Below are 15,747 nucleotides of genomic sequence, written 5' to 3' on the forward strand. Positions count from 1 at the left end.
TCACCTTAACCAAGTGATGAAACTCTTTATCTAAGAGTTACGTGAACCTGAAGTTATATGCCTGCTAGTGTGATACAGCACTAAGTATGAACCCATGAAGTATTCGTGACCAAAATATTTGAACTGAATCTAAACAGGAAGGAATAATCAGACAAGCCCAAAACATAGAACATTCTACAAAATAAGGGGGACAAAAAAGGGTGCAGAGAATTGTTCTACTTAAGAGGTTAAAGAGGCACACCACCATCTTCAAGAGATTAAAGATTCATCAATACATGAACCTTGATGGGATCCTGGGTTAAGACAAAAGTTATAGACATCTTAGTGGCAGCTGCAAAATTTGAACATGGATTGTCTTATGTGACAAAATTAATTTTCTTAGGTATGATTATAATGTTAATATGAGATTAGCCTTAACCTTAGCAGAGGCAAGTATCACAGCATAAGCCATCATGATGTGTGGAATTTATTTTCAAACAGTTCAACAAAAAATCGTGTCTCTGTGTGTGTCTGTGTCTGTGTGTGTGTAGAAACAAAACAACTGCAGCAAAATGTTAATAAGTGACAGATCTAGGTAAAAGATATATGGATGTTTAATGTGCCAGCCCATCTGTTTTCCTGTGGATTTAAAATTTTTCAAAATAAATACTTGGGGAAATGTTCATATTATGAAAACTGTATGCAGAATAAGCCAAATTTGGTGTTATGCTGGTTAGTTACAAATTATTTTCTGCATCTTTTCCAAAGTTTTGTCACAAGCTCTATAATCAAATAAAAATAAAATTTTTAAAGACAGAATAGATTTCTCATGTTTTTTAAAAATAATTAACCAAAATAAAACATACCATGAATTGTTTAATAAAAAAAGCAAATTAAATAAAGATATCAAATATTCTAAAGACACCACATCCTAAATTTTTAAAAACATTAGCTCAACAAAAATTTACTTACTTATAACTTTGCTCAAAATTAAATTGGGAACGATCTTAATAATTCAGATACAGGGACTTCCCTAGTGGTGCAGTGGTTAAGAATCCACCTGCCAATGCAGGGAACACAGGTTTGATCCCTGATCCAGGAAGATCCCACGTGCCGCAGAACAACTAAGCCCATGCGCCACAACTACTGAGCCTGCGCTCTAGAGCCCACGTACCCCTTGCAAACCACAACTACTGAAGCCCGCGCACCTAGAGCCAGTGCTCCTCAACAAGAGAAGCCACTGCAATGAGAAGCCCACGCACCGCAACAAAGAGTAGCCCCCGCTCGCCGCAGCTAGAGAAAGCCCGCGTGCAGCAACGAAGACCCAACACAGCCAAAAAAATAATAATAGTAATTCAGACACACAATTATTTATTTTATATCACTAGGAATAAGAATTTTGACATATTATCAAAACTTTAGGCCCAAAATAAGTTGTGGTGTTTAGTTTTTATCTCCCTCAAAAAATGCGAAGCCCCCTTCTACGTGGTTTTCCTCATGGAGCTTCTATTTTCAAATCTGTAAATGATTCTAGTACTACGCAAATTCAAAAGAAAGCTTCTAAAAAGCAAAACGACAAAATTTTTAAAATAACTTACTTTAAATCTACCTTCAGTGTGTATCATTTACTCTAATTCAGAAACATGAGTTTTATTTACGTCATATATCAATCAGTATATAACCCCTATTCTAAGTTTCCTTTCTTTAAGCTCCCCTTCAAGGATGTGTGTTAAGGACAACTTTCTTCCCAAGCGCATCATCATTCCCCCCAACCCTCCAGAAATTCTTACCTGCATTACGGATGAAAAGGCTTTCTTTTCTCCTACAGTCTCTAGTGCTTTGTAGGTGGCACATAAGTAGAGGAGTTTAACTTCATCTTTTGCAGATGAGCTAAATTTGCTAAAAATCCATTTGAAGATCTTCTCAGCCTCATAGCTCAGAGAAGCACAAAGAAGGCCAAGACAGCAAGCTCCCTCCTGTCTCAACTCCTGAAGCAATTTGCTACTGTGTTTATTTTAATGCAAACAAAACAAAATACACAAAAAGCTTAAGCTTTCAAAGATGACAAGAATGACACATCTTACAACAGAATGTCTTAAATGATTTTATAATTTTTATTCAAACTACACAGAAGGTTGAAATTTTATCCACTTCAAATATTCTCTCTATTCTGTCTCCTGCAATGCCAAAAGTACCTTTGTTAAGACTTTAGATTTCCTTTTATAGAATCAATTATTTACAAACAGTAAGGAAAGGCTTAGAAATACTAAAATTCAGACTTCAAATTCCATCTCAAACTACATTAACTGATTTGCAGAAAAGGGCAGCAACAAGTGATCAGATAAAACACACTATATAATTATATACTTGGTAATATTCAATATGTAAGGACTATAAAATAGGAAATGGTAATAGTTAAATACAGTAAACTTAAAGGACAACACTGATTTAAGTATTATATTAATGAGAAACTATATAAAATAAAACCATCAAAAAGCAGTAAGGTTCGTGATCTGCTGAGATGAGTTTTGGATGCTTTCCAACACTGCAATTCTTTGGGAATCACCATATGAAGAAATGACTGCACACCTTTGGAGAACCCCAGTAGCCTCAGAGGATAGATGGCCTGAATCCACTGTTGCCCAAAGAAGGAAGCTCCCTTTCACCTCTACTCTCTAAGCAGTTTCCAAATGCTCTAGTTTACAAAAGTTAATTGCATTCATTCACACTTGCATTAAGAGTTTACGTCATTCTACAAGTCAATGCTCAATTATTCAGTCATGTTGACAAATTAAAAAGAAGAATGGCTCTCCCTTTCAAGTGGATTCGTTTGTATTCAGTGGTAATTACTGTTTAAATATTTTTACACAAATAAAGATGACAAGAGAACCCAGTTAAACATTAAGTAGATGTTCATAAATGAAGCCAATGGGTTTATCTTCTTGTACACTTTTTAATAGTTTCTAAAAATATATTTTAGTCTTTTAAATTACTTACCTTTCATTAAGCACATCATGTACAGCAACCAAGATATTATCCAATTGTTTAACTAGTACCTTAAAAAAAAACACATTAATAAAAGCTTCAGATTCCTATACTTTTAAGAATAACACTGTGTACTTTCTTTTTTTTTTAACTTGTGTTTCCCTCCAAATTATAACTGGACCACACCTTACTTTTCTTATTATTCCCAGGTCCCAATTATATCATAAGTTAAGAGTGTCATAAGTTTCCTTTCAGACTCTGAAAGAAATTTACCCATAGGAAATATACAGCCATGATCATCAATGCGGGGGAAAAAAAACTTAAAAAGCTTGTTTCATTTACTCTGAAATGCATTTTTAAAACAAAAGATGGATTGATGGATAGAGGAAGAGGTAGAGAGATATATGATACAGTCATACGATAAAAGTGTTAATGACAGAGCTTAGACACTATGATATTCACTGTAAAATTCTCTCAATTTGCTGTGTATTTGAAATTTTTCATAATAAAATGGGGAGGAGGGTTGGAGGAAGCTTGCTTTGAACCAAATGTTATTTGACTCACTATACCATTTCATTAATTTTCTCCTGTTCTATATCAAGTTCTTTTTTAAATTATTTATTTATTTATGGCTGTGTTGGGACTTTGTTGCTGCGTGCGGGCTTTCTCTAGTTGCGGCAAGCGGGGGCTACTCTTCTTTGCTGTGTGCGGGCTTCTCATTGTGGTGGCTTCTCCTGTTGCAAAGTACGGGCTCTAGGCACTCGGGCTTCAGCAGTTCTGGCACGCGGGCTCAGTAGTTGTGGCTCGGAGGCTCTAGAGTGCAGGCTCAGTAGCTGTGGCGCACGGGCTTAGTTGCTCCACGACATGTGGAATGTTCCCAGACCAGAGCTCGAACCCATGTCCCCTGCACTGGCAGGCAGATTCTTAACCACTGCCACCAGGGAAGCCCTATAGCAAGTTCTTAATTTAACATTAGGAGACTTACTTGAAGGGTGAAGAAATTTGTAACTGCTCCTGTATTTTATTTTTTTTGTTGCCCGGGCCACACGGCTTGTGGAATTTCAGCTCCCTGACCAGGGATTGAACCCGGGCCACAGCAGTGAAAGCCCGGAATCCTAACCACTAGGCAACGAGGGAACTCCCTCCTGTACTTTACTCTTTAAAGTGTTTTTCCATTTATTTAGCCCAGGCCACCAAACTTACCCATGAACAAAATATGTACCTCCTACCCCAATTTCACATATGAAAAACAGAGATATTCTGTCCTGGAACACAGAAAAAAAATTCCGAGGACAACAGAATAAATGTGTAAAAGGTCAAAAGCACTTTATTGCAGAAGGAACCAATGTGGATCTAACATTTGTATAGATAAATTATACATTAGGGGCATTAAGTTCTAGACCATCATAATATAGGCCAAATCAATCTGGAATAAGGAATCCCTATTATTTTTCCTTGGAAGCAAAACTTTTCCCTTCTTAAAACCACTCTAGGTAACATTATCTACTAAACTATGGAAAAATGAAACTGATCAACATTTCCAAACATACTATACTGACCAGCTTATTTTCTGGTTGCTGAATAAATTCTTTCAACTGCTTTACAGTAGCCAGTCTTCGGTCTCTGTCGTCTTCCCGGGTGATCCTCCGAAGAAGATTCGACAGTCGAGACTCATCAGAATAAGACATCGATCGCTCTGTGAATATAAACATTGAGTATGAATCAGCACAGAAACTTTACAGCCCAAATATTTTAAAGTATATTAAAAATCACAGTCCACCAGACAATAAAAGCTCAATGAATGTAGGTCCTTTAACACTTCTGTTCATCACTATAAACCCAGCCCCAGCAGACTGCGGGCACACAGCAGACCCTCAAAAAGGATACGCAAACACCTCATTCCAGAGGATCAACTGACAGAGAAAAAAGAAAGGCTTAGAAATTATTCTCTTCGAATCTGTTCCAAACTGTTTTCAACATCTAGGTAAAGAGCATAGGTAAGAAACTTCAACAGGTTAGGGATAAAGTCTCTATCAGGCAGAAACAGGGTACATGCTTCTATTTCTCACCTAGGTCTCCCACTGGAGGGGAGCCTCTTGTTCACATCATCATCATTTTCCTAGGACAAAGTTTTGGTGAATGGCAATCACATATTCAGTTCAACAAATGTCTAATTACCACCTGCCATGTGCAAGTATGCTGCCACAAGGAAAGTGGCAAATCAAAACTTTTCTTCCCTTTTTTAATGACAAGAACAAGCAGGAGTACTCAAAATGCTGAACACTACTAATAAAGATGGTTTTAAGTACTAAATTTTTCTTTTTAAATTTTCAGCTGCACAATTTATCATCATTAACCCATGTACATTAACACAAACCACATTAAAGGGTCTGACAGTTTCATTTCTAATGAATGAAAGGAAAATAGATAATAAAAGAAATTACAACATCTGAGAGAAGGAATAAGATTTTTAAAAATCCCTAGCCTATAGAGTATTTTCAGTAAGGATGACTGCTAAAAATGTATTTAGGTTACTAGTCAGGAAATCTAGGCTCTATTTACAATTCTACCCCTAGCAAACTGCATAACTCTGAGCTTGCAAGGGGGATCTAAACTAAATAAGCTTTAGAGTCACTTTCTAACTCTATCATACCTAAATCTAAGACTTCAAACACCGGTGGTTTTTTTTTTTCTTTTTTTTGGCCGCACCACTTGGCATGCAGGATCTTAGTTCCCTGGTCAGGGATTGAACCCGTGCCCCCTGCAATGAAAGCGCAGAGTCCCAACCACTTGACCACGAAGGAAGTCCCTTCAAACACTTTTGAGACAGTATAGGCTTTGACTAGTCATTCCATTTTAGAAAATTTATCGAAATTTTTTTTAAACTGCATGCAAAAAACTGTAAACACAAAGATGTTCACCAAGATACACACAACACACACACAAAGCCCTCACTGGGAAAAAACGGTCATAAACTAAATGTCCAAAGAGTAATTATACCCAACAAAGTGTATAAATCAGAAATCTTGATTTCTTAAGCAGCTTTACCAATACAATAAATTTCTCTTTTAGAAAAAAAAAAATGATCATTACCTTTAATCCTATGAATTTTCGAGACACTTTACCTATAGAGTGAGGTTTGTGTTATAAAGCAAGAAGCAGTAACTGTGTATTTAACTTTAGAAAAGGGCCCAGTCCATGTACACCCCTACCCTCACCCTAGAGTTCAAGGACTTGCTGCAGTAAGAGTCCACTATACATTCAGTATCCACTATAATCAGGAAAATCCTTTCTTTAAAATCTTACCCAGTCTTCTAATCTTATTTTAAGAGAATTCTCCTTTGAAAAGTATTAAAAACCTTCTTGTGGTAATTCATGGTAGGGAACAGTTCACAGGAAAAGGAATGCAAACAATTATCACCTGCACATGTTTCTCAACTCAGTAAGCTAACCAACTCACACAGGTGCAAGGCACTGGTACAGAAAGAGGCATTTAGGAGATGTCTCAGCAGAGGCTTGTGTGATTGTCCCCAGTTTACCCAGCCTTACCCTGTGATTTCCTCATGTCTTTGATGGCTAACGCACGACTGCCATGCTGAATACTGGTGAACTCAGGGCTGGTCACATTGTTAACTCTCAGCTCTTGCCCCAACGACTTCCGACCATAAGTATTTTCCCCAGATCCTCCATTGACACTGTAGCCACCTAAAAACAGCAACATTTACATTATTTCAATAGGGCTCTTTGTTTCACTCAATCAATTCCTGATAGTTCAGGTTCTTCTGACCCAATCTGCAGTTCAACCAGCCTTGGCTTCTACTCTTTCCCTGTGATGCATGCATTGATTTCATTTTGTTATCTTCAGTGGAAGATAAGAAGAGAAATGGAAACTAAATCAACTCAGATTTTGTACTTTAAAACTTTTCAGAAGTCTAGAGGAGAGACAGTAGTCAGGAAAGCCTTAGTGATAATATTGCATTTTGGGGGCAAGGAAACTGCATTTATGTATTGCGTGTGTGAAAAGTACATTTAAATTTTTTTTTAATTAAGGGGGTAAACTTAAGAAGTTTCAAGAACAGCACTGTGTGTAATATTTATATTTTAAACATATTAGAAGAGAGAGGTGAGGGAGCGAGAGACAGGCAAGGAGGAAGAAAGGGAGAGGTAGCTAGGTTAAAAAAAACAAACGCACAAAAAACGTGCCTCTAGCAGCAAGGAAATATATATACCCTTTTCGTCATTCTGTATGTCAGCATGGATTCTGGTATCATCGTGCCTTTGCCGAGACACCACAGCTGAATTTGAAGGTTGCAGTCCATAAGAGGAAGACCCACCCCTATCTCTGGATGAAGAATATTTTAAATTATCTGGGTCGGCTGATGCACTATCAGTTCTGCAAAGAGAGAAAAGTATATAAGGTTACAACTTTAAACAAACATTTTGATAACCCAAATCATAAATCTTTCTTTCATACATGCCTCTCTCCTCATTACTATTATACATAAGCATTCCAATGTGTAATAAGAAGTCTTTCAACTGGGAAGGGATTGTCAATGGATGAAATACCAGCTTTTCAGCCCCTCCTGCTATCTAAAGACCCATACAGAAATATAAATAACTACCAGGACTAGGGTGGCCAACGCAAACCTTAACAGGTTTTAGCACTGAAAGTTCCATGTCTTAAGTACTCCCTCAGTCCCAGGCAAACAGACAGTTGGTCACCCTGGTCCCAGGATTCTTTTCACATGACTTGATAAAAGGAATAGTTCTTCCTAAATCTCCTCCTCCCAGAACAGGGTTTTAACCAGTGGAAAAATTACAATCTTCCCAGTCATAAAAATAAAAAAAACACTGGCAACATATCAGGCAGGGGCAATGTGTTACCAAATTATTTTTAAAGTACTGCCTCATGGCAATGTGGCTCTCTCCCTCTCTCACCTAAATTTGTAACTTGACTATTTGGTGGGAAAATAAATTATAGAATGAAATTTGAAAGCAAGCTCAATAGGATATTAGGAAAGAACACATTAGCTGCAAAGATTGTTTTAATGTATGGCAATACTGAGGACTTCACTGAAGATTCCTCATATAAAGAATATCTATTAAAATTATTAAAAATGAGGAAAATAAAAGCAAGGTGTCAGGAATCCAATAAAGCTGAAGGTTGCAGTCCATAATCTATTTAAAATTCAAGTACCGCCTAGAATAATCCGAGATACCTGATATTAACAAGCTGCTCAGCCCCAGGATAAAATTAGTACCCTTATCTAAGGATCATCTCTATGCCTCAATGTCCCCATCAGTAAAATAGGGAGCTAAACTTTATAATTTCTCATGAGCCTTATTCTTCCATCAACCATAAGGTATCAAGAATAAAAAAACATGCGCTTCCCTGGTGGCGCAGTGGTTGGGAGTCCGCCTGCCAATGCAGGGGACACGGGTTCGTGCCCCGGTTCGGGAGGATCCCGCGTGCCGCGAAGCGGCTGGGCCCGTGAGCCGTGGCCGCTGGGCCTGCGCATCCGGAGCCTGTGCTCCGCAACAGGAGAGGCCACAACAGTGAGGGGCCCGTGTACCGCAAAAAAAAAAAAAAAAAGAAAGAAATAAAACACTAACTACCCTATGGCAGCATATGAAAAATACCAAGAAAAAAGTTCCTCTGCTATTGATATTTCTTCTGAGAGGAACAACCTTCTGGAAAAAAATCACTTTTATGATACTTACTAAAACACCTGCTGCACCCATAATTATCTGGAAAAGTTAAGGACACTGGCAAGAGCAGAAACTGAGCTATTCCTCAACCCCCATGGCCCTCCCCTATGTGTAAAAAAAAGTGTCTGTGTATTTCATTTCGAGTTTATCATCCTTTCGTTGCCCCCCCAAGAACACTAAATATGAAAAGGTGCATAGGCTCAGACACCCTGATCTGTACCTACTGCAATCACTGTTAATACAGAATGTAGACAAATAGATTCAATTAAACTTGGATACCTATGTGGCACCAATCTAAATTATTCCTGAAGGCTCTCAATCTGAAACTTGATAAAAATCCATAACCCTAGCATACTATGCATATAACTAAGGTTCCATAGTGAAGTATCTTCTTCAAACATTCAGAGTTCACTTGTTGACAAAGCTCAGAACTTCCAACATATGAAAAATAAAATCTATGGAATTTCAAAACAAATGTATTAGGATATTTTCTAAGTATACTAAGTATAAGCATTTAAATACCTTTACCACTAAATGGAGCATGAGAACTTTTTAAAACTAACATAATGATCTACCCCCATGTATCTAAAATAGCACACTAAATGAGCACCTATAATAAACCATAACATATCATTAATTTCTAAAAGGGAACTGAAAAATAAAAGAGGACTTATGAGCTTTTCTGGCAGATTTTGAACCTGTCTATACGTATAGCATCTAACACAACCTAGAAAAGGAAGCTGTTAGTAAATGAATGAATAAAATAATTCTAAAACATCAAGATAACTTAAGTCTATCAATATTTAAATGAATATCTAAATAATCTGAATTTCTAATTTTCATTATGCTTATGCATCACATATATACTCTTACCATTGAGAGTTAAATATTTGTATCTTTTGCTGGTGACATACCAGTAAACACAAGGCAATAGCGAATATGGGTTAAAAAAAGATCTGGGCTCAAATCCCAGCTCTAGCACTGAAAAGGTATGTGTGACTGCACAAGGAACTTAATTTCCAAGCCTCAGTTGTCTTTTGCATAAAATGGGGATAATACCTATCTATTATGTAATGTTATTGTGAGGCTTAAGAAAGATAAGTTCTTAAGAAATACTTAGCTTTTAAGGTACATTTGAAGTTATTATGACCATAATAGTAAATATACTTAAGGTTTTCAGTCTAAACAAATAAATATAAATAGTTCATAAACATATGAATATGATCAAAACAAGTTTTTATACTCAACATACAATAGCTGATTTTAACTTCTTCACTGAAGAAATTAAGCAATCTACTGCTACCAACAAATCCATTGCTAACTAGGAAGCACTGATTTCAAACTAAACTGAAAAAAAACAGAAACAACCTCCCAATTTGTTAGAAATACACGTTTTTAAATCTCATTAGTAATAAACACCAAGTTTTTTTTTTTTTTTTTTTTTTCAGAATTTGGGTTTTCAGAAATATAGCAAAAAATTCACTACGGTAGAACTACTGTCTCAGAACTGTCTAAAAACTCCCTGGTTGCTAAGTTCTTCCAATACAAACTGATCAAAATATTTCTAACCAGAATTCAAGTTATAGGTATTCTGAACCCAAAAGCACAAAATAGTTCAGCATTTATATGAAATCTCTATTTTTATAATATCTAGACAGCTTAGTTCTCAAAAAGTCAATATCAGGCAGTTAGCACCAACAAGATCATCCCAGTCCAATAAATAGAAAACTGTTAAGAACGGAAATGAGCACTTAAAATGAGGCAATCAAAGGCACAAAATAGAAAATGCAGATTTGAACTCAAAGAGGCAGGCATAAATGTTAAGTTAGTTATAAGGGCTGAAAAAGCTATCATCTGCCAGAATTAGTGTCTCAATTTAGTGATAAAAAGAAAATGTATCTGTTAAGACTAAGTATCCTAGCAAGAATCCAAAAATACCTCCACAGCCCCTTTAATACTCTAAAAATATTATGGAGAGAGAGAGGGAAAAAAAAGAAATGCATAAATTCCCCAAAATGATTAAACTGAAGTTAAAGCCTGATGTACATGCCACATGAGAGGTAAGTTTCTAAAGCTCATACCTCAAAAATCGCATACTGTATAATATGGAGCCTTTGTGATGTTTTTGCATCAAGTCAATCTGTAAGACAGTAGTTACAATATTAGTGAAGACAGTGGGTTAAAACATTTGTTGTTCAAACATGAAGCAAATATCATTTATGGGTTAGGTGCTTTTAATTGCACTATGGCCCTCTAGGGTTCATATGTTGAAGCAAAAACTGAGATGGCACATGCCACTCTATGCCTTAGAGAACAGAGGCTTAAGGTGGCAACAAAAAAATTTTTAGTACAAAAGAATTTAAATGTTAACTATAACATACAAATCACATGCAAATATAGTTACCGCTCATTTTAGTCACCTATTCTCAATATACAGAAAATGTAATACATCTGAGAGGTTATTCATTTTCAATGACCCAAGCCCTCAGACCTCACGTCAACAACCTACCACGTGTTAGGGGATAGTTAAGTATCTCCTGGCTAAGTGTGGTCTTGTGGTCCAGTTCTTAAGGGGGAAAAGTCAGCCTGGAAATGTGAAGTCAGGGAATTCCCTATCAGAAAACATTTCCATAAAGCACCTGGAAATGACTTGATGCAAACACCACACCTAGTGGTGCCACCGGAATAAGCATCATATTGCTTCAAGTTGTTTTTAACTAGGCTTATTAAGGGATTTCGTTCTCATGGTGAGATCTGATTTGTAATGGATATCAACTAGGAAATGATATTTGCACTAAAGCCAATGAGGTGGGAATGCATTTATTCTCTAAAGCAATGGTACTCAAAGATGCATAGCATCACTGTCACAAAGCAGTTGTAGGATATGCTGTGAGTTTTTCATACTAACAGCTAATACCACTAAAACTGATTTACTTTTTAAAAATAAATTCAAGGGCTTCCCTGGTGGCGCAGTGGTTGAGAGCCCGCCTGCCGATGCAGGGGACATGGGTTCGTGCCCCAGTCCGGGAATATCCCACATGCCGCAGAGGGGCTGGGCCCGTGAGCCATGGCCGCTGGGCCTGCGCGTCCGGAGCCTGTGCTCCGCAACGGGAGAGGCCCTCGAACCGCAAAAATACATAAATAAATAAATAAATTCAAGGTTATCTCTGTGATATCTCTTACTCACCTGGATTCAGACATACTTTCAAAAAAGTATAAGAGAAAAGGTGAAACTATGCATAACTCTGAGGCTTGTGTACTTTCACATTAGAGACATTGCTCTAAAATATGAGTCTATGGCTAAAAAATTCACTTGGGAGGCTCAGGGACTTCATTATATGAAACTGTTTCCACAGGAGAAAACAGTAAGTTCAAATTTAATATAACAGAATTGAACCATCATGCCAAAATTATAAGTTTACCTCAATTTTACTATAAATATTAACAGCTAGTATTTCTTAATGAAACTTCCTTAGCTACTTAAGTATTAAGTGTCTACGATACCAAACCCATACAATTTATGGGTTCTTTATTACCAACTTTTAATTATCAATCAAACATCAACTAATTAGTTTCTGCAGCCTCAAAATATAAAAATATATTTAACGATTGTTGTAAAACTGTAAAGAATTTTACCTTGCCCAAAGAGAGATCTGGACTTAACCCTTGGCTTCTGGAAGGTAATCTCTAAACTCTTGGAATATAATGCCTAATAAGAGTGCCCTTGGGTTTCCCCCGTGGCACAGTGGTTAAGAATCTGCCTGCCAATGCAGGGGACACGGGTTCGAGCCCTGGTCTGGGAAGATCCCACATGCTGTGGAGCAACTAAGCCCGTGCGCCACAACTGCTGAGCCTGCGCTCCAGAGCCCACAAGCCACAACTACTGAAGCCCATGAGCCTAGAGCCCGTGCTCCGCAGCTAGAGAAACCACTGCAATGAGAAGCCCGCGCATCCCAACGAAGAGGAACCCCTACTCGCTGCAACTAGAGAAAGCCCGCAGGCAGCAATGAAGACCCAAAAGAGCCAAAAATAAATAAATAATTTTTTTAAAAAAAAAGTGCCCTTGTCCACCTGGGAACTTTGGGTCACACTAGAAAGTATAACAATGTGATCTATGCATGGTGGGGCCTTTGAGTCACACGGATCAACTCAACCTCTAGTAGGGCTGGAAACTAAGTTCGTGCATGTGGGCAGTCAATGATGGAGCCCAAATAAGAACTCTGGACACCAAGGCTGGGCTGGGCTTCCATGGCTGGTAATACTCCATATGTATTATCACCCATCAATACCAGGAAAGTAACACTGCTCACTACTCCACGGGGAGAAGCTCCACATTTGGAACTGTCGTAAACTCTACCCTATGCACCTTTACCCTTGGTTGATTTTAATCTGTATCCTATAGCTGTAATAAACTGTAACCATGAGTATAACAGCTTTCAATAAGTCCTATAAGTCCTTCCGGTGAATCATCCAACCCAGGAATGGTCTTGGGGACCCCCAAACTTGCAACTATCAGAAGTAAGGGTGGTCTTACAGACATGCTCTAACTCTGCACCTATATGACTGAATATACTCTAACCCAAAATTTAAAGGGTTGTAAATTGTTTTTATATAATATCTTTAAGCAAAACATAGAAAAGATTCAACTTCAGTATAGTTTATATTCCTCCCAAGGAATCTCAAACAGCCTCTATTGACAGATCTCTAATCATATTAACCACAAAGGACAAACAAAGTAACTAGGAGGGTACTACATTAGATTTTAAACTTTGCTTCATGTGCACAAGTGTCTTCAGTGTAAAGGCTGGTGAATACACCACTCCCATGTAGTTCCCTATCACTGAGTCTTCAATGCTGCCCGTGACTCCCTAGCCAGGGTTTTCTGCTTTCCAAAACAGCTTTCAAACTTTCTGCACTTTTCTCCTTCCCCCAGCACTACCACTGATAACCTTACAGATTCTTGCTATATTAGAAATACAAGTTTTTCTACAGCACTCTGAATAGTAAGAACTAAATTCTGAGCTCATAATAAAGTCTGGTAGGCAACCTCCCCAAGCAGTTTACATACATTTATCACCTCATTTAATCTTCAACATAATCCTATTGTGATTACTGAAGATGGTAAGTTACCTTCTTACAGATGAGGTAACAAAGATTCCATAACTTACCTAAAGCAGCACAGCTAATTAAAGGCAGAGCAAGAACTCAAACTCAGTTCTAACTTTCAAGTTCTTCAACACTCCACCACTGCCTGCCAACCTCCTTCCAGCAATCTACAAATTTACCTATGTCTGCACACAGAACATTTCTTCCCATCACACTCACATAATGGAACAACTAAACCTCCTATCTGCAGTAACCCTTTGGATTCGTACATTTCCCTACCTTCTGGAGTATGCCTTGCATCTCTGACTTTCCCAATGCTCATCACAACATCAACATATAAACACATTCAGGTCTTTCCTCTAAAAAAACAAAAACAAAAACCTTAATTCTCTTTCTCCTTCTAAAGTTAATTGTCTAGATAGATTCTTCACAGCCAAACCTCTTGAAAATTTCTTTTCCTTGCCTTCTCTCACTTTCCAACTCACTGTAACCAGGGTCCCACCCTCCGCACTCCACAGAAACTGCTCCTGCCCCAGTAGCAACCACCACTGGTGGCTTACTTGTCTCTAAAATCCCACAAGCCCTTTTCAGTTCTTCTTGCTCAATGCCCCCAATGACTTGCTTTGCTTTTGACAACTCTCTACTACTCACACTTTCTCAATACCACTCTAAAGGTTTTTTTAGTAACTTTAATTCCAGTGATTCTCTCTACTTTTTTCCAATCCAAGTACCTTCTTTCTTCTTAACTTCCTTCTTTAACCAGTTTTTCATGGTTTATCATTTCAATAACTCTTGCCAATTCCCTTAACCTGCCTTAACATTTCCCTCACACCAATCTGGCAAAATCCCAACCCTGCATAAACCCAATTATCAATTCCATCATCCATCAGTAAGCACCACATCCCCAGGTCCTCCAATGTTCATCTCCCACATGCACTATCCAGACATTCCCCATTCTCTTCAGATTCCAAAATACTCTCCTAAATCCCTGACAAATTCTCTCTTTCTACTTAACCAAGGGGGAAAAAAAAGATACCATAACACACCTGCACCCAACTCTAGGCCTTGATTAGGATTCTATGTCTACCTTCTCATAACTTTTCACAAATAGTCTTTCTCCTAGGGAGTCTACCTTTCCCACCAAACTGAATGCTCTCCTTAAACATGTAAAATTTCCTAATATCTCCAATATAAGAATACAAAAACATATTTTAAAAAATATGGGCTATACCCCACCAGGGCTTCCCTGGTGGCGCAGCGGTTGAGAGTCCGCCTGCCGATGCAGGGGACACGGGTCGTGCCCCGGTCCAGGAAGATCCCACATGCCGCGGAGCGGCTGGGCCCGTAAGCCATGGCCACTGGGCCTGTGCGTCCGGAGCCTGTGCTCCGCAGCAGGAGAGGCCACAAGAGTGAGAGGCCGGCGTATCGAAAAAAAAATAAAAATATTAAAAAAAATAAAAAAACACCCAGGGCTTCCCTGGTGGCACAGTGGTTGAGAGTCTGCCTGCCAATGCAGGGGACGCCGGGTTCGTGCCCTGGTCCGGGAAGATCCCACAAGCCGCGGATTGGCTGGGCCCGTGAGCCATGGCCGCTGAGCCTGCACGTCCGGAGTCTGTGCTCCGCAACGGGAGAGGCCATGGCAGTGAGAGGCCCGCGTAGCGCAAAAAAAAAAAAAACAAAAAAAACTCCCCCAAAACAGAAAAAGTCCATCAATTCCACATCCCTCCAACTAAACAATCTGCCCTTGCTCTTTGCAGTCACACTAAGAATTGTCTCTACTCGCTGTATCACTTCTTTACCTCCACTAGCTCCTCCAGCTACACCAATCCAACTTCTGCCCTATCACTTTTGGCAAAACCAACTAAGACCTCCAGGTTGATAAAAGCAAGATATACTCCAGGCTGCTTCTTACTCATCCTCTCATAGCAGGTTTTCACAGGGCTTCTGAGCAGGGTTGAGCAGGCTGTG

The 15,747-nt window shown here is 38.5% G+C and overlaps 1 protein-coding gene across 2 annotated transcripts in view; it reads right to left on the reverse strand.

Moving 5' to 3' along the window:
* The window catches only part of SMG1 (SMG1 nonsense mediated mRNA decay associated PI3K related kinase), a 97,842-nt gene that overhangs the window by 65,175 nt on the left and 16,920 nt on the right, over positions 1-15,747 (reverse strand). The window contains exons 2-7 of one of the 2 annotated variants that reach the window (XM_079945326.1): positions 10,755-10,813; positions 7,194-7,357; positions 6,514-6,669; positions 4,524-4,660; positions 2,977-3,035; positions 1,770-1,983 (exon numbers count right to left, since the gene is read on the reverse strand). In XM_079945326.1, coding sequence (XP_079801452.1) covers positions 1,770-1,983; positions 2,977-3,035; positions 4,524-4,660; positions 6,514-6,669; positions 7,194-7,357; positions 10,755-10,804 — 780 coding nt within the window. In that variant the 5' untranslated portion in view covers positions 10,805-10,813. The remainder of the gene's footprint in view (positions 1-1,769; positions 1,984-2,976; positions 3,036-4,523; positions 4,661-6,513; positions 6,670-7,193; positions 7,358-10,754; positions 10,814-15,747) is intronic. The other variant, XM_079945325.1, reaches the window with a different exon arrangement.

The sequence above is a fragment of the Stenella coeruleoalba genome, assembly GCF_951394435.1.
Source record: "Stenella coeruleoalba genome assembly, chromosome: 15".
Lineage (NCBI taxonomy): Eukaryota > Metazoa > Chordata > Mammalia > Artiodactyla > Delphinidae > Stenella > Stenella coeruleoalba.